Consider the following 25,338-nt stretch of genomic DNA (forward strand, 5'->3'; position numbering starts at 1 on the left):
GGGGGGCTGGACTCGATGATCTTCCGAGGTTCCTTCCAGCCCTAATGTCTATGAAATCTATGCAATCTATGAACTAAATTTCTCAAACCCTTTCAAGCATGAAATCCTGGTTGGATCAAAGTCAATGACAGGTTTGTTTCTGAGTTTAGTAACACTAGTACTTTGCCACAAAAGTTTCCTGGTTATCCTGTGTTAAAAATTGTGCAAGTGATAACAGTAGTTTCCTAGGAAACAGGAGACTTGGGCTTATTTCCCTTCCCAGACTAAAGCTCCACTTCCCACAATTAAGGAGGATGCCCTACCATGAGGCTAGAGCCCATGTCAGTGTGTGTCAGCATTCTCTGAGAACATGTATTGGATTGGACCCCTCATATGGGGAAGAAACCCCCTCATAGGGGGAAGAATGTATAATTTCTGGATTCTGATTGCATTAAAATTTTTGTTATAATCTATCTTATATTGCTATGCTATATATTTGTAGCTCAATAGGATTGTATAGATCAGTCATTTTGTGTCTTTTAAAAATACCTCTTTGCCATTGTTTGCTTTAAATTAAATTCCGTTCTTTTGGTAAGAGTAACCCATCAGTTTCCATATTTGTAACTCTAGCAATTTTTTACTGTATGAATCCTATGTCTCTGGTTTTTGTTAGAAAAGTGAATTCATATTCCTAATCACTTGCTACTGTTATTGAGATTGACACCATGACTGCTACTGTGATTGTGATTGAAACAGAATTTCTTAATCAAAATGGCTTATAAATTTGCTACCACTTCCTGGGGCCCTGCAGTGGGCCCTGGCCACTGCCCAGGGGGAGCTCCAGGCTCTGGCTGCAGCTCAGCTACCAGCAGCCACCATCTCTCTTCAAAAGCCAGTCCCACTCCCTGCGCTCTGGCCAGCCACCTACCTGGCCCGGAACAGTGTGAAACATAGGGAAGGCACATGGCAGCACTTTTCTTACTGCCTCCCCATGCCATGACTGCTTATGCCCCTGTCCCTGCTTATAGAAGCAACTACCAGTATACTGTGCTCCTGCAGGCCACTGCACTGGCCCTGCTGGCCCACCATACTGACTACCAGCTGGCCCATAGCTGTCTTTCCCCCTCCACCCCGCCCCCCGGATCCCCCACATGCAGTGGTGTAGTGAGTCAGGCACTTCAGCCCACGTCAATTGCTCCTCATGAACTGCCTGGGGCCCACACAGCAGTGGCATGCTCTGTATGCATCTGTGGCATGGGGGTGGGGGGTTGCTGGCTCTGGGGTGCCTTCCTGGAGAGGTCCCCTATGGGAAGGGCAGGGACGTGGGCAGCTCCTCATCCCAGTCATCTGGGAGCCCCATGCACCTCAAGCCCAGATACTGTGGGTTGAGGAGCAGGACAAGAGACAGGCTGGCTTGCAGGAGTGGGGGGTGCCTGGGCCTCAGCCTGTCCACCTAATTTACCATGGTCCCCGGGTACCCATGCATGCCTGACCCCCACATGCAGTGACCACTTGCCTGCTCTCTATGTACCATCCCAGGGCCGCAGTTGTGCACCTGCCACCTTCACCCCATCTTCCTGGCCAGACCCTGGTAGGGACACTGATAACAGGCTCCTGGATGCCACCAATGGGGCCACTGTAGCTCTCCTAGACCTCCAGCATTTTTGGCCTGGGCTCCAATGGGCTGGATGCTGTGATGAACCCTTAACCATTGTTCAAATGTTGCCCATACCCCCTGACTCGGTCTCTTGCCTCAGCATTCCCTAACTCAGCGACCGAGTTTAGTCAATCAATTTTAAATAGGCGTCCCATACTGGGACTGGGGAATGTACAGCCCAAGATGCCTATTAAACTTTTCTTCTGCTTAGTTCTGGGTAGATAAGGCATGTGTGTGTGAGGAGTGGGAAATAGAAAAAGTCCTTTGTAAGTCCAGCAAACTGGGTGCCAGGGCTCCCTCAGGAACATAGAGCTGACAGATAACAACACTGCCCTGCCTAGGACCATGGTCTGCTCTCACAGTGCTTCCACCCCTTGTGCTTCAGGGCCAGGAACTGCACCTAGAATTCATGGTCAGCCTGGTCCCATGTATCTTCCTGGGTCATGTCCTCCACCTGCCACCTGTCCTGGCATGCCACATCCTCCACCTGCCAGGGTTGAGTAACCAGCAGCCAGGCCTCTGATGCCTGGACCAGGCAGTTCAGGAAGAGGGTACTGCCCAGTGTCCTCCTCTGGTGGAGCTGATGCATCTGCAGGGCCCTGGCTGTGGGCATCAATGAGCCCACATACCCAAACACACACAGCCCCCATAAACCTATTACCACCCCCTCACAATATACAAGAGGAAAACTTCATTTTAAGCTATTGTGCAATCACCTCTATGTGTATCACACAAACACATGTAAATCAGGACAAAATACTTTTTGAAATCAAATTAATGAATGTTGTAGATGTTTCCTTTTTAGAATATAATTTGGTATTTTTCTGGTTCTGAGATGGCAAAACGCCTTGCTGAAAGGCATATTTCTGGAGGCAAGAGGAGGGACTTTGGGTGGCAAAGGTCAGGGGTTAGAGGCAGGACTTCTGGTCACAAGAATATGATCAGGGGGAGAGGCACCTGTCAAGGGGTGGGGCTACCCATACAGCCCTTGACAGCTTGTCAGAACTTGGTAAGTGGCCCTCCACCTGAAATAATTGCTTGCCCCTGCTCTACACCCTGCTGCTGCTGGTGACCATGGTGCCCTGGATTCACCTGTGCTCCTGACACAGGACCCTGAGGTATGACAGCAGAGGGGGCAAGCCCAGGCCCACCACTGCCTAGAGGGCTACCTGTGGCTGTGCTATGTGTCTGTACCCTCCACTGCCAAGGAGGACATCACCACTGGCACTGATGCATTCTCTGGGGTGTGAGAAGCCCATGCCCACCTAGCTATGGGAGCATGGACAGCTCATTAAAGTCTTGTACTGTCTCCCACCTCCCTGCATTCTGTGGGGCGGAACCTGGGGACAGGGGAGTGTGGCCAGATCGGAGGGGGGGGCAGGGGCCTGGGGTGGAATCCAGGCTGGGGAGAGCCTTTCCCTTAGTGTGGGCCTTACCATGTAGCTGGGGCTGGTGTGGTTGGTGGCTCCACACAGTCACAGCTGTCAGCAACAGCGTGCAGCTCTGGGCGGTGTCGTTGGACAGCAGGGCATGGCAGGCAGGTGCCCAGCTATGGGCACCCTCAGGGAGGAGTTGGCACTGCTGGAGGCACTGCATGGCCAGCCACATCTTGTGGCGGGGGCTGGGGATGCAGAGCTAGTGTGGCAGGCACTGGCCTGGGCTCCTCAAGCTGCTGGTGGAGGGTACAGCCAGGAAACTCAGTGGAACAGGAAGCTGCAGGCCCAAGGGGGCCCTCCCACTGGTGCTAGATTGGGGCAGGGGCTCAGAAAACCTGCCCATGATGCTGTACACAACACAGCTGAGGCCTGGGTCCCGCGACATGAAACTTGGGTCCACCGGTTGCCACATAAATGGCATGGACTCTTCGGCACTCCCCAACCAACAGTTGTGTTTGGTGATGGCAACCCACTGTGCCGATAAAGCCTTGACCTTTATGTGGCACTGCCGCGCCAACCGGTTGTGTCTGTACTCCTGCCTCCAGACTGACAGCCCCTCATACACATGCATGTTGGAGTGCTTGCCTTGCTCTAACTGCTGCTGTACCTTTGCTTCACCCCACAGCACCAAGAAGTTACCAGGCTCATTCTGCAACCGGTTGGGGCCCCATTTGGTGGACATGGGCATGGGCATGGGCATGGGTGAGCATGTCACCATCAGGGGTCCCACAGCAGTTCTCTTGGCCTCTGCACATCTGTCCCTGGGCTGCTGGGCCTGGGCAGCTGCCTGGAGCATCCACTGCAGGCTCCCAGCATGGGACTGACAGCCACGCAGCTGAGGCAATACCCCACAGCACCTGCAGGCTGGGGCAGGCTGCTAGGGATGGTCTGTGGACCGGTGGAGCTGGCCTTGGCAGCCAGAAACTGCCTACAACTGGGCCTGGGTGCTGGCAGACATGGCTGGAGCCTGTAGCAGCCTGCAGGCTGGTACAGCGTGGGCCTGGCACGCGCACAGCACTGCAAGGCCAGGCAGCAGCACCGGGGTGCAGGCAAGTGGGTGAGGCTACCCTGTGGTCTGTCTAGGGGGACACAGGGCCTTGAGTTGCTCAGGCTGCCTGCTGGTGGGCCCCACGGCTCAAAATGCCTGCAGGCTTTTAAAGGCCTGAGGCAGGGGCCGTCATAGAGGCAACCCAGCCCTGGGGCAGGGGAAGCTCCCAACCCAGAGCCTTGGAACTAGCCTCAGGCCAAACCCCTCAGGCTAAACTATAGGTCAGTTGCAGAGCTGATTACCTTGCACCAAATTTTCTTCAGGGTCACATCTATGCATGTGTTGCTGCACAGTAACTAATGAGTAAGTTTTATACTTGCATATGCAAATGCGAGTATCAAATTTATTCATGATTAGGGGCTTCTACTGCACAGTAAGAATGAATGCATGTATACATGCACACTTACTGTGCAGTAAACTATGTTACTGAGCAGTTAAGGGTCTCATGTAGACATGTCCAGGGATTATCAAAAAATCCTAGTGGACTTTAGATTCTGAGCATTGTACTGTTCAAGGACCTCAGGGGTGCAACTAAGCCAGCAAGTGCAGAGTAACTGATTCAACAGTTGTTCTGCAAACTGATAACAAAAATCAAAGCCCATAGGAGATTATAGACTGAGTTCAGACTTGAATTCTGATGCCAACAGATCATCCATACTCACAGCTTGTTTGTGTGATCCAGTCAGCTATCTCAGCATGAGAGTTTTAAAAATTCATTTTGAGTGATATACTTTTAACGCGTCTTTCCAGCCTATACTATAAATTTTGGTTATAGCTTCCCTGGATATACATGAAAAATCTATACACAAAACAATAAGCATGCTGTTTCTAGCAACTGCCTTCAAGTTAACAGTATTGTCAATATCTCTGGGATTTAAAAGGCTTGTTTCATACATATTTTTATCTCTTTATATGGTTTGATCTTTTGAGAAAGTCTTCTTTTTATTCACAGATTTCCAAAAGATTTCCTTACTCTTGTACTGCTGCCAGTGTTGGTATCAATAGCCAGAACCTGTCAAACTAATTGGGAAACCTGTAGTCTATTCCCAAATTTAAATTACAAAAATGAGGAATTCACATATGCCTCCCATACCATAGGTTTTACAGCATTAGGAGAGGAATATAACAAGATGGTCTCATTCTCTATGGGGCTTGTGAAGGGGACACAAACACTTGATCATAAATTAAGGCAATCTCTAGGGCAGTGGTTCTTAACCTTTCTGGATTCAGAGCACCCATCCATAACTTTTGAAAATTTGGAGGCACCCCAGTTGAGATCTCAGCTTATCTCAGTGGCCCTCTATGGGGTGCTCATGTTGCCACTGCCACAGCAGCAGCCAAGTGGAACTTCCCCATACATCTTGTGCACAGCCAGAATGGGAAGGACTGTGTGGCAGGGCTGGGGGTTCCAGCCTAGTGCATGCTTGTGCTGCAGCCATTCTCTGTTTAGCTGCGCAAGAAACACGAGTTATCAAAGAATCATAGAAGTAGGGTCAGAAGGGACCTTGTAGATCTTCAAGTCCAACCCTCTGCCTGGGCAGGAGAAAAACTGGGCTCAAATGAGTCCAGCCAGGTAGGCATCAAGCCTCCTCTTAAAGACCCCCAGGGCAGAAGCCAGCACCACTTCCCTTGGAAGTTGGTTCCAGATCCTAGCCGCCCTGACTGTAAAGTAATTCTTATGGATGTCTAATCTAAACCTACTCTCCAACAACTTGTGGCCGATATTCCTTGTTATGCTGGGGGCGCTAGGGGAAACAAGGTCTCTCCCAAACCCTTCTGGTCCCCCCTAGTGAGTTAGTTACACCTGACCATGATGACACCCATGCCACAGCACCCTGATTGAATACCACTGTTATAAAGTTCTCTTAACTAGTGTTAAGAGCCAAACCGGCTGCAAGAAGTCCCTAGTCTATAAAGACACAAATTGCTTTCCCATCTTCCTTTCGTTGGTTTCTGCACTAGCACAGAGATCAATTCTATCTCAACAGCTGGTTTCTATATATACCTACACTTATCCAAGATCTGGTTGCACATCTGAAAATGAGCCATGTGTAAATCTGGCAACAGTTTATCAAGTCCCTTATTTCATTTCTAATGCCATTTCCTCCCTCCTTATAAAGTTATTTAAAATGCTCATCTTTCTGTTAAAGGCAGAAAGCAGCATAGGAGCACAGTAATAGAGGCCTCAACTGTACAATATGATCCTGGCTGGTGGATCTTTATGTTTATGAACTGTCTCACTACAGTCAATGTATGGTTTGCATCTGCCTGCATAGACCAGAATATAGGGTTTATTACCATCATTCCATAATAAACAATTGGAAAATTGTTCTTTACAAGCTTTTAGGCCAATATGCAAAATACAGGTCTGTGAAAATGCAAATGCATGGCAGTGAGGATCAGAGGGATAGGAGAAAACGGATGTGAGACAGGTAGGTGGGGGGAGGGGAAGGGGGAAATGTTGAACTGGTGATAGAAGAATGTAGCTGGTAAAATGCAGACAGATTACCTGGGGTTATCAGATGTCAGGCAGGTTATACTGTGCCATAAATCCAATATCTATATTTAGTCCATGATTTTTTGTATCCAGTAGATTTTTGAAGTGACGTTCGTAGGTTGATCCTCACTGTCACACATTTGCATTTTCACAGACCTATAGTTTGCATGTTGGCTTCTATTCTACCCAGGAAAGCCCATGATTCACCAGCAGACTGTCTCTATGCCTGAAGAGGGGTCTTTGTGCCTGAAAGCTTACAAAGAACATTCTTTCCAACTATTTAATTGGTCTAATAAGTGATATCACATCTACCCAAAGAACCTTGTCTGCCTATTTCCTTAGACTAACCTGGCTACAACCTATAATAATAAACAATGAAGTTTATGAAAGCATGTTTTTTTTCAGAAGATTGCATTTTGCAATCTGCTTAATGATGGAATTTGGCTAGAAAGACATTGTGTGTCAGGATCAGGGAGATATTTTCACTGATAATATGTCAAACCAAATCTCCAAATTTGCATATACCTGAACCTTGGAGTTTTCAAAAACTGCATCCAAATATTATGGTTTGAATGCATTAGTTGATTAGTTAGTAGTAGGTGTTTCTCTTTCCCACACAATGCTAAATACTTTTTAATGTACCATACCTTTTATTAAAGTAACCTCATAATCTGTTTCACTTTATGTAGTTTTAAACAACCCAAAACTAGTCAGTGCCTCAAAAGAAATCCCACCCTAATTCCTAACCATAGATTGTGGGATAATGATTATGTAGATCCCAATCACAGAAAAGTACACAACCAGTTTTATACTTCATATATTTTATCAGGTTCACAAGGAATGGAGAGGTAAAATTCACCTAGAACAGATACAGATAATTTAGGTGAAGGAGAATAACAACAAAGACGTATTTGTGGCAAAGTGCAAAAATATTTGCATTATCTTTTATGAAAGTTATATGTGATTCTGTTTCACCCTGTGATTCATTACTGTCTTCTTCAATGTATAGAATTATGTCAAAGGAGTAGAGTTTGTAAATAAATTGTTAAAGAACCTAGCAGGAAGAATAAAACAATGGCCTGTGCAAGTTAGCCTCAGGCACATGCATCAAAATAATTAAGATAACAACAGTTAGTTCCATCCAAACAAGAATAGGTACCTTTCCAATGCCATGGATCAAAAGAAGATCTGAAAATAAATTAAAAAAAAAAAACCCCTAGAAGAAGGAGGGGTTTTGGATGAGCTAGAAGTGGCTGCCCTAGGGTCAGTGAACAAAAAGCTGACAGGTTGGGGAAAGTCAGACAGACATGTTGCCTACTGGGGGGCCAATTCTCCAAACTCAACTGGACCAACCTGAGGTATGGATAGTGAACCTAAATTTAGTCCTAGACACACATTCTCTTACTTTTTAAAAACTTATCTGTAGGTTGATTGATTTAATATCTTGGGCTGCATGCTCTGTACCTTTGTGTGGGAAAGTAAATGATGCTTTGAGGATGTTATTTGTGAGTTACATTAAACATCTGATACCGCAAGCCAAAGTAAGGAAACCCTGGGAGGATTCAATAAGTTAGGCACATTGAACTACTCAGTGTTACGACCCAAGGGGACTACATCCCAGTTCTGGTTTTAGAGTAAATAAATTGTGGAATTCCATTCCAAGAGATAGAAATGCCAAGTGTCTGATACTTGCAGTTTGTGAGAACTTCTTTGAGAAAGGCATATTTGTACAGGAAAACACCACAAAAGTAATAGAATACAACAATTACACAGTCCTAAACACATCTCATAATCTTGTGAAATCACTGAGTTATAGTAATTTTTCCAGTGTTCACCACAGATATATGGAAGGTAATCATTTTGTCTGATGGACTGTCTTGAAATAGTGACATGTGCAAGGAATAAAGCAGTCTAGGGATTACCTGTATTTCTGAATGCTGTTAGTAGAATGTAAACAAGGATTCCATTTAGCTTTTGTACATACTGGCCACTTGTTTTATTCTAGTAATTTAGCCACTTTGCACCACGTCAGCCCCAAATAATCAGTTTAATTCATTTTAATGTCTGCTGCTAGATGTGTGACATTGGTAAAAGTTAGGCAATTTTAGGTATCTAAATTTGGGTATATGCCCAACTCAGGCTAGTGAATTATAAAAATCTCAGCTTTAATTCTTTGCTTATATTTTTGGTGGGTTGTTTTTTTTTTTGTGAAAAATCCTAAAATGATCAGCTGAACTAGTGTTAAATTAGTTTCCAAAGTGCTTCCATTTTCAGGTACTATTATGCACTAGGGGTGTGCGAAGCAGGCCATATTCAATTTGGATTTGGACTCAGCTCAATTCAAGGGCCAGTGATTCAATTCACTGATTCAGATCGCTGTCCTGATTCGATTTGGCCAAATCCAAATCTGAAGATTTAAGTCTCACTCAGAGAATCAGCGATTCAGTCATAGACACAGCTTTATATGAATTTTTTACATACCTTGAGGTACCAGGCATGACTTGTGAATGCTGAGATGGTGGGGAGGATGAAGTGTCCCACAGGAGACTGGTGGGACCCTCCCCCCACCATGTGCTCAGCAGTGGACCTGGAAGTGGACTGGAAGTACTTCTAGTCCGCTTCTGGGTCTGCCGCCAAGCTTGCGGGGCAGTCCCCCCGTGCCCCCGACTTGGAGATCAGCCGTAGGGGGAACCTGGGTACCCCCCCAGACCAAGGAGGCACCAGTCAGTGAGCTGGGGGGGAGTCCCCTGTGCTTCTGGTCGACTCCTGGAGTCCACCACTGACCACACTGGGGGCCCTCCCACATTCCCATGTGATGCTCCATCTGCCCCACCATCTTAGCATTCATAAGCCACCTGGTATCTTGAGGTATGTCGAAAAGGCAAAGAAAGCTGCGTCTATGTCTGAATCATCAAATCTCTCTGAATGGAAGTGGAGACTTCCAGTTCGATTTGGAGAGATTAATGGGTCTCCTGATTTGACTCAGATTTGGGTTTCAGCAGTCGAATCAGGCCGGATCTGCTCCAAATCAAAACAGCGACCAAAGCTTCGCACAGCTATAATTCTGAAACCTTTTTTAAGATAACACATTTTTCAGGACAAAGATATGTTTTTTAAGGTAACTGAGATACAGTAAAGTATCATAGACAGAATAGTTTATTTTATTTTGTAATGATACATATTGAAAATAAGACACTTAAGGCCAGATTCTATTCCACCTATCAGGTTGGTATGTGGTATTAGGAGCCTAAGTACAATTCTGTTCCATTCTTTTCCAGGTCCTGAAAAAGAAGTAATGCATAAGGTAAGTGCATCTTTTTTTTGGATCTTCTCCCCTGATTTTGCTTTGCTTTGATTTTTTGTGTCTCAGTCTTAAGGATAAGATGATCATGTGTCAGAAATGATACACTGATAGATTTTTCAGGACTTGAACAGGGTGTAATTGAATAGCACTTAGGTATTAAGTCCACTTAGATGCCTAATAGGTTGAACACAATTTCATCTTTGGTTTCCATATTGACTTGTTTTTATTCTTCCCTAGTAATTCTTCTCCCTACATATTCATGAAAGTTTGTTTTTTTCAACTGTATTAAAAGTTTAACATAAATAAGATATAGCTTTTTTATATGAAAAGATATCTATAAAAACATTTTTTCTCTTTCTCTAAGAGAGCTGATTCAAACCTCTGTACTTTTGTCTTAAGAAAATTCTTTGATTTTGAATACTGTGAATCTGATATGTCTTTAAAAACATATGTTGTTGTTGACATGAATTATTACCTGCTGTGGTACCTAAGGCCTCAATATTGGATCAGTGTCGCATTGTGTTAGGCATTGTACACATATCTAATAACAAGTAAGACTTAATTGTGCATTTAGAAGACTGGTAGCAGAAGAAACCTGCTTCCTTTATCCTCATCCAGGTCCCTAGATCCTGAGAAGTTAATAGCCTTTTCCCCCCTTTTTTCTTTTAGTGCTGTGCTTATGTTCAATGATTCATTTATCTCATTTGAAGTCTTAGTAATAAGAACAATATAACAAGAAGAGATCTAAACAATTTACTTGCTATAGAAAGGGCTTTAATTGCCATTTTCCCATTTTTGTATAAATGTAGAAAATAACTCCTTAGCATTATACTTTTTTGAGTGAGTTTGCCTAGAAAATCATTCACCTTCTTCATCGCAAATGATCACAGGGATATAACACACTATATCAAAGCTAACTATTAAGTAATATGGATCTAATTAAAATGCTATTTTTTTTTTATAAAAAGTGATGGAATTTTCATCCAGAGGCAACTGAGAGCAGAGTTTGGTACAAAGGGTGCTATTAGTGGCGTTTATAGTGCTAGTAGTTGACACATGTTTATAGCACAGGTCTACTTTTGCTTAAGTATGCCATTAACTGAAATACTTACTCAGCAGAAATTTATTGGCTGCCAGTCACTTCTTTGGATCCCTGCCTCAGGTATTTATTTTGATAAAATTAAGTCAGGTAACTTTATCACATTTACTGCCCTATTTTTTTTCCTTAAAGACTGCCATCCAAGAAATGTATCTATTGAATCATTCTTGGCTTGTCCATATCCTACATTTAAAACTGAGTGTTACAAGGTTGCAAGGAAATGTTTGTGCTTCAAGACAGACATGATGAATTACTGCTGATAAAATACCTTTGTCAGAGGGCACGTCTACATATGGAATTAATGTGTCTGAATTTTCTTTGCAGAAAATTCAGACTCATTGAAGTGATCTGAAACACATGTCTGTCTACATGTGCACCCCCATCTGGACCAAACTGCACCAGACAGGAGCAGCCCAGTTTACAGCTGCTCCTGCCCTGCTCTGCCCCCCTGCAGCAGCCTGGGGCTGCCAGATAGTATGGGAGTTGGTCCCAATCCCCATGTGGCCAGGGGAGTTGTTCCCACTTAGATGGGTCCCAGTCCCCACATAGACAGGAGACAGCTGCCCCTGCAGATGGCACAGCTCCCTACCCTGAGCATCAGGGCTTAGCCAGTCAGCAGTGGGTCCCCAGCAGACAGCTTGCTCCTGGTCAACATCCACACATGCGCTATTGTGCAGTAGCTAATGCACTATTCACCTAATACCTATATTTCCTGGTACTAGCAAACAGCATATTAGCCTAATTCACTATACAGTAAATCCTATTCATGTGTAGATGGTGAAACTTTACTGCCCATTAGCAGTAGACATGCCCAGAATGACACAATATCAGCGTATCCCACCAAGAAAAGGCCTGGCTGTATTTACACACATCAGTATGTGTTGCAAAGTGTAATTAAGACAAAGGACTGCAAAGATAATTTACTTTAAACATCTTTATAATGTCATTATCTTAAATTGAAAATAACCCAGACCTTAAGTGTTAAGCCATGCAGTTGTGTGGGCTGGTAATATTGAAGGTCAAAGAACACATTGAAAGGAGAATAAGGTTCTGAGATCTTTGTTTGAAAAACTTTTTCAAACAAAACTTTTTATTAATGATGGTTAGCTTTCTAATTTATACCCTACTATGGAGGTGTTTTATCCAAAAGCCAAATGACTTACTAGAAAGCCAATGGCACAGCTTGGAAATAAAGGTCGGATGTGCTGACTACTATTTAGAATGTGATTACTTTTCAATCACAGTCAGATTGTGGCACCCAAACCAAAAGCTGGCCTTAAACTTATCAGCACCTGTTCTTTACAGAAAATGTTATCAATGTTGTTGGGGGTTTTTTCTGTGTTCATAGGCTACATGTGTGCCACAAGTGGCATAGACAGCTTCTGTGTGGCATGCCAGCAGGTGAGGGAGACAGTTAGCAGCATAGCAGCAGATAGGGCAGGAAACAGAAGGCTGAGCAGGAGATTGGGCAGGGAGCACAAAATAGGGAGCAGAAAGCAGAGCAACAAATTGGGCAGGGTCAAGGTATCTCAATGAGGCTGGAAGGCAGCTGCCCACCCAGCTGGGACAACTCCCTCTGCTCAGGGTCAGCCCCATCTTCCCTTAGCTGGGCTGGAGCTGCTCACAGAGCTGGGACAGCTCCCCTTCTCTGGGGATCAGGGCTAAGACCCCATGCCTCCTGCCAGTCCAGGGCTGGCACCTAGGGGAGTTTGGAGCTCCACCTTGCTGCTGCAGGGGGCAGAGCAGGGCAGGAACAACCCTGGATGGGCTGCTACTGTGAGGCTTAATTTGCTCCTAATGGGGATGCACATGTAGACAGAAAATTCAGGAGCAGCAGTTGCACGTGTAGACATGCCCAGTGTTAACCAATACACTCCAAATTGTTTTTCTTTTGACCTGAAGTGTTTGCTACAATTCACTTAGGTGTGTGCCTGTTTTTGTGGCTCCTTCATTATCACTGATTGTTCCTGTGCCTTCTGAGCCAGTCAGGACTTCCTTTATGGACTTCCTCCATGTCTCAGCAGTGAATCCTTAGACAGCATTGCTTCCACAGCGTGACAGAGGCCAGCGGAGTATAGGTTTAAAATTCATTAAGCTATGGGAAGAATGCAATGTAAGCTAGCATTCACACAGGAATACAATGGAAGGCTGCAATTGAATACCGTTGATACTACTTCACCTAGGAACTGTGGCCTTCCCTGACTTCAGAGTTCAAAGCAAAGGCATTGGTTTGGGATTTGTTTTTTCCATGAGTGAACCTTCCTTCTCCTTATAGCTTCATATAAAAAGAGAGTTGGAAGAGAGGTCATCTAGTCCAACTTTGTGCTTAAAGCATGATCAGCCCCAACCATATCTATCATCCCAGGCAAGGCTTTGTCTACCCGGGCCTTAAAAACATCTAAGGATGGAAGTCCACAACCTCTTGGCATAGCTTGCTCTAATGCTGTACTACTCTCCTGTAAGAAAGTTTTTCCTCATATTTGGGGGCACAGGGAAATTTAAACTTTCTTTCTTGTGACACACTACCCAAGTTGTAGACTATCAGAGTCTAATATTTAATAGTATACATATGTGTGTGTGCATATGTCAGACGAATATATAACTTTATCTATTGCAGCAAACCCCTGTAGTATCACACACAATCACTACTTACATTACACTATAGACAGATATATAGATATACAGATATAACCAGGGTTGTTGGGTGTAGCCCTGTTAGTCTAAGAACATAGACAGGCAAGGTTCTTTGGGTAGATGTGGTATCTTTTATTAGACCAACTAAAAATAGATGGAAAAAAGTTCTTTGCAAGCTTTCAGGGACAAACACCCTTCCTCAGAGACTGGGAGAAATGCATGGGTATTTGTACCTGAAAGCTTGTGAAGAACTTTTTTCCGACTGTTTAGTTGGTCTAATAAAAGATATCACATCTACCCAAAGAACCTTGCTTGCCTATGTTCTTAGACTAACAGGGCTACAACCAACAACCCTGATGATATCTGTATATCTGTCTATAGTGTAATGTATGCAGTGATTGTGTGTGATACTGCAGGGGTTTGCTGCAACAGATATAGACATATATTTATCTGACACATACATACATACATATATATATACACACACACGTATGTATAATATTAAATATTAGACTCTGATAGTCTGTGACTTGCGTAGTGCTTCACAGAAAGAAGTTCATACAGAAGTTCAAATTTCCCTGTGCCCCCAAATATGAGAAAAAAACTTTCTTATAGGAGAGTAATAAAGCACTGGAACAAGCTATGCAGAGAGGTTGTGGAATTTCCATCCTTAGAGGTTTTTAAGAGCCAGGTAGGCAAAGCCTCAGCTAGGATTATAGATATAATTGGGGCTAGTCCTGCTTTGAGCAAGAAGCTGGGCTAGATGACCTCCCTTCCAACTCTCTTTTTGTATGAAGCTATAAGGAGCAGGAAGGTTCACTCATGAAAAAAAACAAATCCCAAACCAATGCCTTCGCTTTGAACTCTCAAGTCAGGGAAGGCCACAATTCCTAGGTGAAGTAGCATCGTTGGTATTCTATTGCAGCCTTCCATTGTATTCCTGTGTGAATGCTAGCTTACATTAAATTCTTCCTATACCTTAATCGATTTTAAACCTATACTTTGCTGGCCCCTGTGACGCTGCGGAAACAATGCTGTCTAAGGATTCACTGCTGAGATATGGAGGAAGTCCATAAAGGAAGTCTTGACTGGCTCAGAAGGCACAGGAACAATCAGTGATAATGAAGGAGCCACAAAAACAGGCACACACCTAAGTGAATTGTGGCAAACATTTCAGGTCTAAAGAAAAACAATCTGGAGTGCATTGGTTAACACTGGACATGTCTATACATGCAACTGATGATCCTGAATTTTCTGTCTACATGTGCGCCCCCATTGGGAGCAAACTGAGCCCTTCCTCTGGCATTGGGATAAGTGCATGGTTGTTTGTTTGTCCCTGAAAGTTTGCAAAGAACTTTTTTCCCAACTATTTAGCTGGTCTAATAAAAGATATCACATCTACCTAAAGAACCTTGCCTGCCTAGATATAATCAACACATTTCATAATTCAAAAGACAAGACAGGCGTGAGGCATTTCAGGGTGCAGACAGCAAGGTGAGCAGGGCTCAATTAACCCTTTAGTGGGCCCAAGGCAAACAAACTCATGGGCCCATACTTAATACTGTATATATTTATATTACTTTTTTCACTCAAGAGTTATAATATGTAAAATAAGCACAACTGGGCCCCTTCTTCACTTAGGGCCCTAGGCATGCACCTAGTTTGCAGTATTGCAGGTTTTTGGCCTTGTTCTTAAAGTCTACACTTTGGGAATGTGAAAAACTTAGCTCTTCTATCTATCTATCTATCTATCTATCTATCTAATATATCTATTTAATCTATCTATCCATCTAGAAAAGAACTAAGTTTTTCACATCCTGCATGAATAACGTGTGCCCTTGGAGGCTGGGTGACCACCCCACGGGTGGCAGCGGTGGTATCAGTGGTGGCTGCGGGTGGCGAGCACCGGTGGTCAGCGGTGGGGTTGGGGAGTGGCAAGTGATGACCGCCTGCAGGTGCCATCGGCAGCGGTGGCCACTTGAAGGGGTTTATCTCTGGGGGCGCACGTGCACCCGCATGCACCCCCTATGCATTGCCAATGCATTCCCGAAACATAGACTTGAAGACCAACACCAAAAATCATGAGAGTTGGCAATGCTGCAAACCAGGCACATGCCTAGGGGCCTAGGTGAGGTGGCAACAGTGAGTTTGCCTATGCGTTCATCCGGCCCTGGAGGTTGGAGGGCTACTTCTCTTCAGGGGGACAGCAGCCATGTGCCAGGCAGCCTGTTGCAGGTGCCCTCCCAGCCTGCTGCTCCGTGCCAGGCACAAGCCAGGCAGGTTCAGGACTGCCAGGGTGTCACCGCCGCTTCTTATCAGCCTGGCCCCGAGACGCACAAGCCCCGTGCGAGCAGCCCTGGACTTTGCTCGGCGCAGAGCGGGCCGCGCCGTGCCTTGCCGAGTCCAACCGAGTCCTCGCCCCGCTGCCCCGCGCCGCGCCGACATGTTCCGACTGGTTTCCACACCCAGGGCGCTCCCGAGCGCGACGGGAAATACCTGCCACGGGTTGTGTCTCAGCTTGAGTCCCAGCCGCCCGGGGTGAGCGCCGGCTCGGGCTGGGGAGGGGGAGAAACTGGTGGTGGGGGGGAAAAACCAAAAGCTTCAGAGGCGATTTGCAACTGCAGGGAACAAGCACCGTAAGTGGGGACTTTTCTTGCCCGCTGCGCTGCCCGCCCTCTGCCCTGGGCCGCTGCCGCGCGCCGGCCGGGAGCGAGGCTGCGGAAGGCGCGGGCGGGAGCGGGGCGCGGGCGCGGGCGGCGCGGAGGGCCGGGGCCGGGGTCCCCCCTCGCCACATGGCACAGAGAAGCGGCTCGTGCCCTCTCCCGCTCCCACAGCTGAGGAGCAGGCTGCCCCGCTCTTCCCTCCCCGCGTGGCAGCCGCTATCCCCGTGTCGCCAGAGGTCTGGACTCGGGCAGCACATGGCGTTTCTTCCCCCTGTTTCCCGCTCCTCAAAGTGCCCTGGCTTACAAAGTTTCGCTTCACCCCTTCTCTGGCTTGGAAGGGGAAGCTCTTGGACCTGAGGTGTGACAGTGTCGCCCTGGGCAGAGGAGAGCAAGCTGGCAACCGCTCGGGGCCCCACACTTTAGGTGGCCCAGATTTTGGGGGTGGGAAGAGGTGCAGTTTTTCTAAGGATGTGACTGCATTTGTGTTTTAACACTCATTTATCTGATTCCCCCAAAGAATAGCAAAAAGAGTCATGGTACAACTGGTGAGGTAATATTTACCTGAGCACATACCTGGAAGGGGCCCCAAATGACTCTTGCTAGGGTGGTCCATCATAGAGGACAGTCTGGTTGTCCTCTGTCCTCTATTGACACGAAACCAGATGCCTTTATGCCCTCTATTATTCTCTTGAAGAGAAAAATAGAGGGCATAAAGGCGTTGGGTTTCGTATCAATAGAGGACCGAGCCGCAGAAAACCGGAATGTCCTCTGCGATGCCCATCTGATCTCTCCCAGAGCCCCAACAGCCCTAAGGCCACCACTGCCCTGGGCCACAAGCAGGGTTTGTATGATGGGGGAGCTCGAGGGTGGGGGCTGAGCCCCCCAATAACAGACAAAAGTTCCCCTATAAGATTTGAAAATCATAACCTGGATGGCAGGGCTGGACATGGGCATGGGCAAACTAAGCGGCCACCCAGGGCCCAGACACAAAGGGGGCCCCAAAATGGTAATTTAAAAATTATTATCGTTGTTATCTCTGGTGAAGGGGAGCCTGATACTAAAAGTTCACCCCAGGGCCACCAGGAGTCTAGGTATGGTGCTGCTGGGGGGGTGTCTCCAATTGTGTTAGGGCATCATGATGGGCAGCATAGTTTTTTTCAGACCCTCCCCCCACAAGAGTCAAAGAGTAATTCAAACCCTGTGCCGCAGGGATTGGGAAGGCAAGTGTTCCTGTGCTGTTTAGTGCCCCCGGCACCTTTTGATTGTGACTGTAGAGCAGAGGGCACATCAAACCCGTTAATTCTGTTCGTAACAGGCTGGACAAGGCCCAGGGTTCTCACTGCACAAATCAGAGGTGGATGGCATATTGCTGGAATAGCCCCCACATACCCACATGGGAGAGAGGGGACAAGCCACAGGTTTGTGCCTGCTGTGTCTCCTTCAGACCTACCAGTGGGCATACTGTCCTCTGAAAATGCTGATTTCACCGAAATGGATACATTTGGCAGGAACTTATCTGAAATTTATGTCTTTCTTGGGGCGGGCAGAGAAAGCGGGAGAGATGCTTGCTTGTGGCTAGTTGTTAAGGCTTCACTTTGGATATAGGAGATGATATGCTGGCTGCAGTGGCAGCAAATCAAGGGAAGTGGTTATTACCCTCTGTTCAGGTCTGGTGAGGCCACATCTGGAGTACTGTGTGCAGTTTTGAACCCCCCACTACAGAAAGGATATAGGCAAACTGAAGAGAGTTCAGCAGAGGGCAACAAAATGGTTTGAGGGCTGGGGAACAGGACGTCTGAGCAAGGGCGGAGGGAACTGGGTTTATTTAGCCTGGAGAAGAGAAGACTGAGGTGGGATTTAATAGCAGCCTTCAACTACCTGAATCGGGGTTTGAAAGAGGATGGGCCTAGACTGTTCTTAGTGGTGGCAGATGGCAGAACAAGGAGCAATGGTCTCAAGGTGCAGCAAGGGAAGTTTAGGTTAGATATCAGGAAGAACTTTCTCACCAGGAGGGTAGGAAAGCACTGGAACAGGTTACCCGGAGAGGTTGTGGAATCTCCATCCTTGGAAGTTTTTAAGATTCAGCTGGACAAAGCCTTTTGTGGGAAGATACAGTTGGAGCTGGTCCTGCTTTGAGGAGGGGGATCTACTACATAACCTCCTGAGCTCCCTTCCAACCCTAATTGTCTATGATGCTATGATTCTGACTTCAAATGACTGTTCCAGGAATCATCCCAATTTAGAACAGGAGCATTTTTTAAATCTTGAAATTCTTTGTGGGATAGGAAAATCATTTCCCACCCATCTCTACCTTAGTGTATAGAATCATACAATCATAGAAAATTGGAGTGCAGTGTATAGAAGTCAGCATGACTGAAGCAGGGGTAGAACTCTTGACTTTTTTCCATTGGGTGTACTTGTGGTTGTTTGTCACTCATTTGTCACCCTTTTGAAAGCTAAAATGGTGGGGAAATTCATTCCCACAAAGACACAATTCTACTTGCCTCTCAAAGTGCAGGTCTTTTCTTGCTATATTCCTTGTATCAGCACTGGAAAGGGCAGGGCACATAGCTAATATAAAGCAAGTGATGAGCAAGTCTGTGCAGGATCCATGCAGAGCTTACCAACTGTTTTAGCCTGAGCACATGCTCTGAAGCACAAATCCTTTTGTCATTCAATTATATGTGCATTTCAACTCTGTGGAGGAAAATACTTCTTTGGTCATCATTATATTTATAATGCCCATGTCTACAAAATGAAGATGTCTGATGCAGTGGACATCAGGATTACTTAAATCAGTAGTTCTCAAACTTTTTAGACTATAGCATCCCTCAGACTTGAGGCTCCCCTTTGAAAATGCCAGCTCTTAGTTTTCACTCATTTTTTTGAATATGGAAAAAATAATAGAGCAATTTTTCTGTTGCAAAGAACTGAGAAAGACCACAATGGATCAAAACGTTTTTAACACTAAAGATTCCTATTTGAAATATCTGGGTTTATCTTGTGAATTATGTTTGCATACCTAACAGTGCTAACATTGCTTTACTTAGTACCCCATGGTACCCTTGAAAGGATCTCAAAGCAGTCCAGAGTGCCATGGCACCCTAGTTAAAAATCACTGACTTATACAGATACAGTGAAGATGTTGGAGTAAAAAGTAGTTGACATCAAATTTCTAGCAGCTGGTCAACCATATAAATACATACATGCGGTCTGCAAATTTACAGTCATGACAGCACCTCCAAAAAGCAATAGATGGGTGTAAGTAGATTACTGAAACCTCAAACCATCAGCCTGATTCTGCTGGACCTTACTTATATTAGTAATAAAGCTGCTGATGTGAGAAAATATTAATTTGGAGAGTATATGTTTCAAGAATCAAGGCTGCTGTACAAAAATCAATATACATGATGAGAGAGATTTGAAAAAGTGCATTTAAAATTAAAAATAAAAGACAACTGTCAAAAATTTAGTAAACTGTGTTTCTTAATTGTATCTCTATCATGAGTGATAGTAAAAAAAAACCCTCATAAAGACAGCTGAAATATACCTGTATTTTATTGTGAAATTTAAACTACAAGACACAACAGGTCTACCTAAATCTCCTCATTCTCTCTCTCCCTTACCTTCCAATAATTATAAAAGTTCCATTAGGATATTGCTTCAACACAATAATATTTATTTATTTATTATAACACAAAATAATATTAATATTTATTTATTTATTATAACACAAAGTAATTATTATTTTCCAGGAAAGAAAATAAGGGTTTCAAGGGAGTTAGACCTTGTACCATATTTATTTGATACTATTACTTCTATATGAGATTTTTTTTGACTAAATTCATATACCATACCATACAGTCATGTTCTTAATGCAGCACTATAATTTTCCATAGGTCTGACTTGTCTTGCAGTCTGTCTTCTTCCTGATAATAAATAGGAAATCTTGGTTCTCAAATAAATATATACCGTTCCTGATATCTTTTGCAAGCAGAATTTGTTTTCTGTGGAAAGTAATTACTCTCATGTAGGACAGAATTCACTAAAGCAGAAGTTTGTAGCCCTCTCTGGATAAAAAATTGTATCATATTCACATCCTTCTTTCATGTCTGAGTACAGATTATTTCATTTGACCTGGGTGCCACATTAAATGTATTCGTTTTCTTCAATAAAAACAGTAAGCACAAGTCAATTTACTATGACTTCATTTCAAATTTTAAAATAGGGAAATATATCATCCTGAGGTTCCCTTAACTTCAATGCAGTATTACAAATCAATACCCAATGAAGATATAGCCCATTAATGCTTAAGTAAAAAAAAAAGAAAACCAAACCTTCAATGAAACCCTCAGAACAGGGGCTTCATATACTGCATATCAATCACCATGCCTGGAGTACTCAGAATAAATTGAATAGCAATGGATGCTAACAAAAACAATTGAAGACAGAATATCTTGACAAGTATTAGAGCTGTAGAGAAAATATATTAGCAGAAATATAAATGCTTGTCTTATTGATGGGTATTACAGAGTTAATAATTGCCTCAATAGCTATGTAATATAAAATGGATTTCTTTTCCCACATATCTTTGCAGACTCAGCCACAAATCATGTTGCAGCTCATGAAATCAGTGGCAAAATTCCCACTCCCAGGAGCACTATGCCACAGTATAATCAGATCTAGAAATAATGGAGATAGACTAATTTCAGTGGAAACTGGACTGGGTCGTTAATATCATACAAGAAGTGGATTTCTTGTAGAAGAGTTTTATAGGTGTTCAGCTTAATATCCATTCATTGCCTCATCAGTACATTGCCCAAATACTGAGTCTGATCACTGTTTTCTCAGTAATTTTTAACTCTTAAGTCTCAGATAATTTTGAAACAAATTGTTCCAGTTAATTCATTTATGAGGCATTGTTTTCAGTATTTCAATATTACAATTTCATTCCATGTTTCATTTTGTCCTTTTTAATTACTGTACTCTTTTATGTACCACAGAATTGAGTCTCCACCCTTTACACCCTGTATAGTCATCTGCACACATGCAATGTGTATGTAAATGCTACTGTGCATCTTTCATAACATTTTGTATTTGCTTCATATGTCAATGAATGGACAGATCTTCTAACAGATCCAAATTATCACTCTAGAAAGCCATCAAGCCCCCTTAGTTTGCTTCTGCATTACAGCAGCAAACAGAAATGTTCCTTCCCCCAGGTGCAGGAGAAATCTTTTTTCCTGCTGGCTCAGAGATATGATTCGGATTTAATCCCTCATGTGAAAGGTTGACGGCAATATCAAATTAGCCATTTTCCATTTTTTTGTTAAACCTCAGATTTTGCAAACTCTTCATCAGTGTTCTTGGCTGAATTTTTGCCCTTATCTTATTCTTAGCTATTCAGTAATCTTTTTCTCCATCATAAGACTTTGGTTGTAGGATCAGAAAATCCATAGATACAAATATCCAGAATTGATGGTATATTTGAACATTGAATTGAATTTTGGAATTCAGTGGAATTCAATTCACTTTTCACAGACCTCTGTAGAGAGTTTTTTTAACTTTTTTTCTCACCAGGCTTAGCTCAAATGTTAAATGAAAGCAATTTCTATTTCATTTAATATTGGTTAGGATATTACCAGTATGGATTCCAGACCAAAATGCACATTTCACAAGTTGTAAAAACATCTTTGAAATATCTGCATATAAAGAGAAAATATATTTACACATTGTGTAAATGTATTCAACATGCCTAAATGATTTACTATTGCAAAATTGGCTTCAAATGATGGTTTTCATATTAATGTTCTATTGGTGCTTGTGTACATGTATCCTAATTTGCTCATCATACACTAAGGGAAGAATGGGGCCTTTCTGTAATTATCGTTTATTGGATCAATTATATAGCTGGGAGCGATGCTTTTGTTCCCCTCAGGATAACTTTCTCTGAATTTCATTATGAGGTGAGCTCCCATGTCATTGTCATTGGCAATAGGAAGTTTTTTCTATCTAGCTTCTCTCTGTTATGCTTGGCAAATTCTTTGTCATTCTCATGGAATTTGCAGGTTTTTACTTACCTCCATACAATGCAGTGCGTGAATGTGGTTAGACTTCAGATTTCATGCAAACTGTGGAATTATGAAAATTCGGTGGCTCTTCATGTAGGTAAATGAAGAAAGATAATGTGATCCTTTATTCCTGCACATCTTTGAGTTTTTAAGAGAGTAACACTAGCATTCCTTTTAAATTTAACTGAAATAAAACAAGGAAAAATCTCTTTTCTTCTTTTTCTTCTTGGTCACATGGTAAGATAAAAACAGGAACTCCACTGAGTGAGCTGGGTGGAAACTAGCGATCAAATTGCTGATTCAGAGCCTGATACAAGATGTGGGAGGAGAAACTTCTCTAGAGTTCCTCATAACTCATCGAAGTGAGGCAGGCTAGTCCTGGTTATAAGCAACACAAGGATTAGCTCATCATGGGAAAAAGAGTAGATAAGACAACGACTGTGGTTTCAGAGAAGCCAAAGAGGAGGTATGTGTGTGAGGGAGAAATGAAAAACGGTGTAAAGAAATGGGAGACAGGTGAGGGTTGTGAAACATTTTTCTTGACTGTTCAAGCAATGTTCCAATTACCACAGATAAAGTTTTGAAACATAAAAAATGAATGCCAACTGAATATATTATCTTTTCATAGAGTATGATTTGGTTTATGGAACTGGGAAATCTGGGACACAGTGTCAACTCTACCACAGATTTCACATCTGAACATAACCAAATCACTTAGATATTTTCTCCTTCAGTAAAAAGGGACAAAAATAAATACTTAACTTGGGTCTGAGAAAATTACTTCAAGACAATTTTCAAAGGATATTGAAACTCCTAGGTGGAATAGAGAGTTTTAATATAATATCATTAGAATCGTACATCGTTACATTTATTTTTATATTTCTCTGGATTGCAAATTAGCAAAAAATACTCTGACTGTTTTCATTTTTTTATATCTTTTTAGATACATTTCATCAGTACGTGAATGGAAGTTTAAAAGGTTTGTTGCTAAATATCTGTGAAAATGGAAACCTCATCTCTGCTTTCATCCCTACATGAAGACTGCAGATCAGAGAACTACATCGAACCTCATTACAAGGAATGGTACCGAGTAGCCATCGATGCTTTAATTGAAGGAGGTTTAGAAGCCTACAAAGAATTTCTTTCCAAGGAGAGATGTACAGAGTTCCTCGCAGATGAGGAAATTAATTATATTTTGAACACTGTTCAGAAACTTCCTCCAAACACTGTTTATTCCTCTGACAATTCAGTTGATGATGCTTCTTCCTCGGGAACTTATTGGCCTATTGAATCAGATGTAGAAGCTCCAAACCTTGATTTGGGTTGGCCCTTTCTCATGCCTGGTATTTCTGGTGGCACAAACATTGATCTGCTTTTTCACCCACCACGAGTACAGCCTTTCACAATAAAGGAAACCATTAGGAAGATGATAAGAGAAGCAAGAAAGGTAAATAATTTATATTTAAAGACTATGGCAATAAATACTTTGGTTGATACGTTAAATATTTTTGTTCATAATATCAGTAGAAAAAAGATCTCTGGCTGCAAGAAAAGTTTATCATGGAAACGTAAAGTTGGAAGGGTCACCTTGCATCATTATTTCCACTTGCTTGTTATTACAGGCCACATATCCTGTAATTCTACTTATAAAAGGACCAAAAGAAGATGCAATTCTTGTAAGGGGACCCCTGTGTGATGCTGATACATGCTTGCAAAATCCATATCTTATTGGTGGATCCTTGCTTTGACCTCATTCCTGCCTATGACTTTATAAAAACAAATTGGCCTGATTCTCAGTTGGTGTATTTCAGTCTAGCTCCAAGATCATCCCACTTTCTCCCCTACATCCCCCCCTCCCCCCATAATTATAGGATCATTCATGCATAGGATTTGTCTGTTGGCCTGTTTTTATAAGCAAGCAACAATGTCATGTGCATTAGAGTCCTATATTTCAGGTGCTCAAGAAGTAAGACTTCTTTATTATTTTCATACCAACCTTGGTCATAGAAACAGAGCAGAAAAGCATAAAAGAGAGGTAAATATAAACAGGATTATGTTAATATGAATTTGGAAACAGAAATGATAAAAGCTGGTATCCTGCCTCCAGAAATAGGTAATACATGAGACATCGAAGAAAGCTGAATGGTGTTCTGCAAACTGCCTGATTTAGTTTACAGTGGGAAAAAATCCTTCCTGATCTATAGACAAGATCCATCAAGTAGCTGCATGTAAAACAAAAGAGGGAAAAAACCTACTGATTATTAAAGGATGTTGTTGGCACCAGAACAAATGCTTACATCTGGCTGGAAGTTAAAAAAAAGTTTCTATCTCAGACCAATGAGCTTCTAGACCAGACTTCCCATGAGTGTAGCGGGGACAAAAACCTAAGTAATTTTAATACAGAGATTGATCAATGTACAGCAAGGGACTGCACTCGATGAACCAGGAGGTTCTTTCCATTCTGATGGTTCTATCATGGTTTTGTGTATTGTAGTAAAGTTATACAGAAGTACCTGTACAATATAAATTGCTTACAGTTTAATTAGAGTCTTTAAAATGAAAGCAGAAACATAAAAATGCTTATGTGTTTACGGTGCGATGTATGAGCCTATCAAATGTTTCTTTAATGGGTAACTTAAGTAAAATGTCCACACAAAAGGCATAACTTTAAGGTTCTTTGTTTATATTAATTACGTGGCATGTGCTCCATCCACAGGACAGCACCCAGTCTGAGCTGGAGTCCAGCTGTGCCTAACAGGCAGGCTAAGTACAGATAGTCAAAAAGTCAGAGGCTGAATTGATTCAGTCTTTGCAAGGTTTCACAGTTTCATAGTATCTATGGTCAGAAGGGACCTGAGTAGATCATCTAGTTCGAACCCCTGCCATGGCAGGAAAGAGTACTGGGGTCAAACGACCCCAGCAAGGTGTTCATCCAACCTCCTCTTAAAGA

The 25,338-nt window shown here is 43.2% G+C and overlaps 1 protein-coding gene across 2 annotated transcripts in view; it reads left to right on the forward strand.

The window, feature by feature from the left end:
* The first annotated feature begins 16,089 nt into the window (after nucleotides 1-16,089).
* The window catches only part of FAM83B (family with sequence similarity 83 member B), a 91,584-nt gene continuing 82,335 nt past the window's right edge, over nucleotides 16,090-25,338 (forward strand). Inside the window, exons 1-2 of one of the 2 annotated variants that reach the window (XM_019537546.1) lie at nucleotides 16,090-16,192; nucleotides 23,332-23,835. In XM_019537546.1, coding sequence (XP_019393091.1) covers nucleotides 23,392-23,835 — 444 coding nt within the window. In that variant the 5' untranslated portion in view covers nucleotides 16,090-16,192; nucleotides 23,332-23,391. Of the gene's footprint in view, nucleotides 16,193-16,241; nucleotides 16,291-23,331; nucleotides 23,836-25,338 lie in introns of those variants that run through there. The other variant, XM_019537545.1, reaches the window with a different exon arrangement.

The sequence above is a fragment of the Crocodylus porosus genome, unplaced genomic scaffold, assembly GCF_001723895.1.
Source record: "Crocodylus porosus isolate Cpor-Errol unplaced genomic scaffold, CroPor_comp1, whole genome shotgun sequence".
NCBI lineage: Eukaryota > Metazoa > Chordata > Crocodylia > Crocodylidae > Crocodylus > Crocodylus porosus.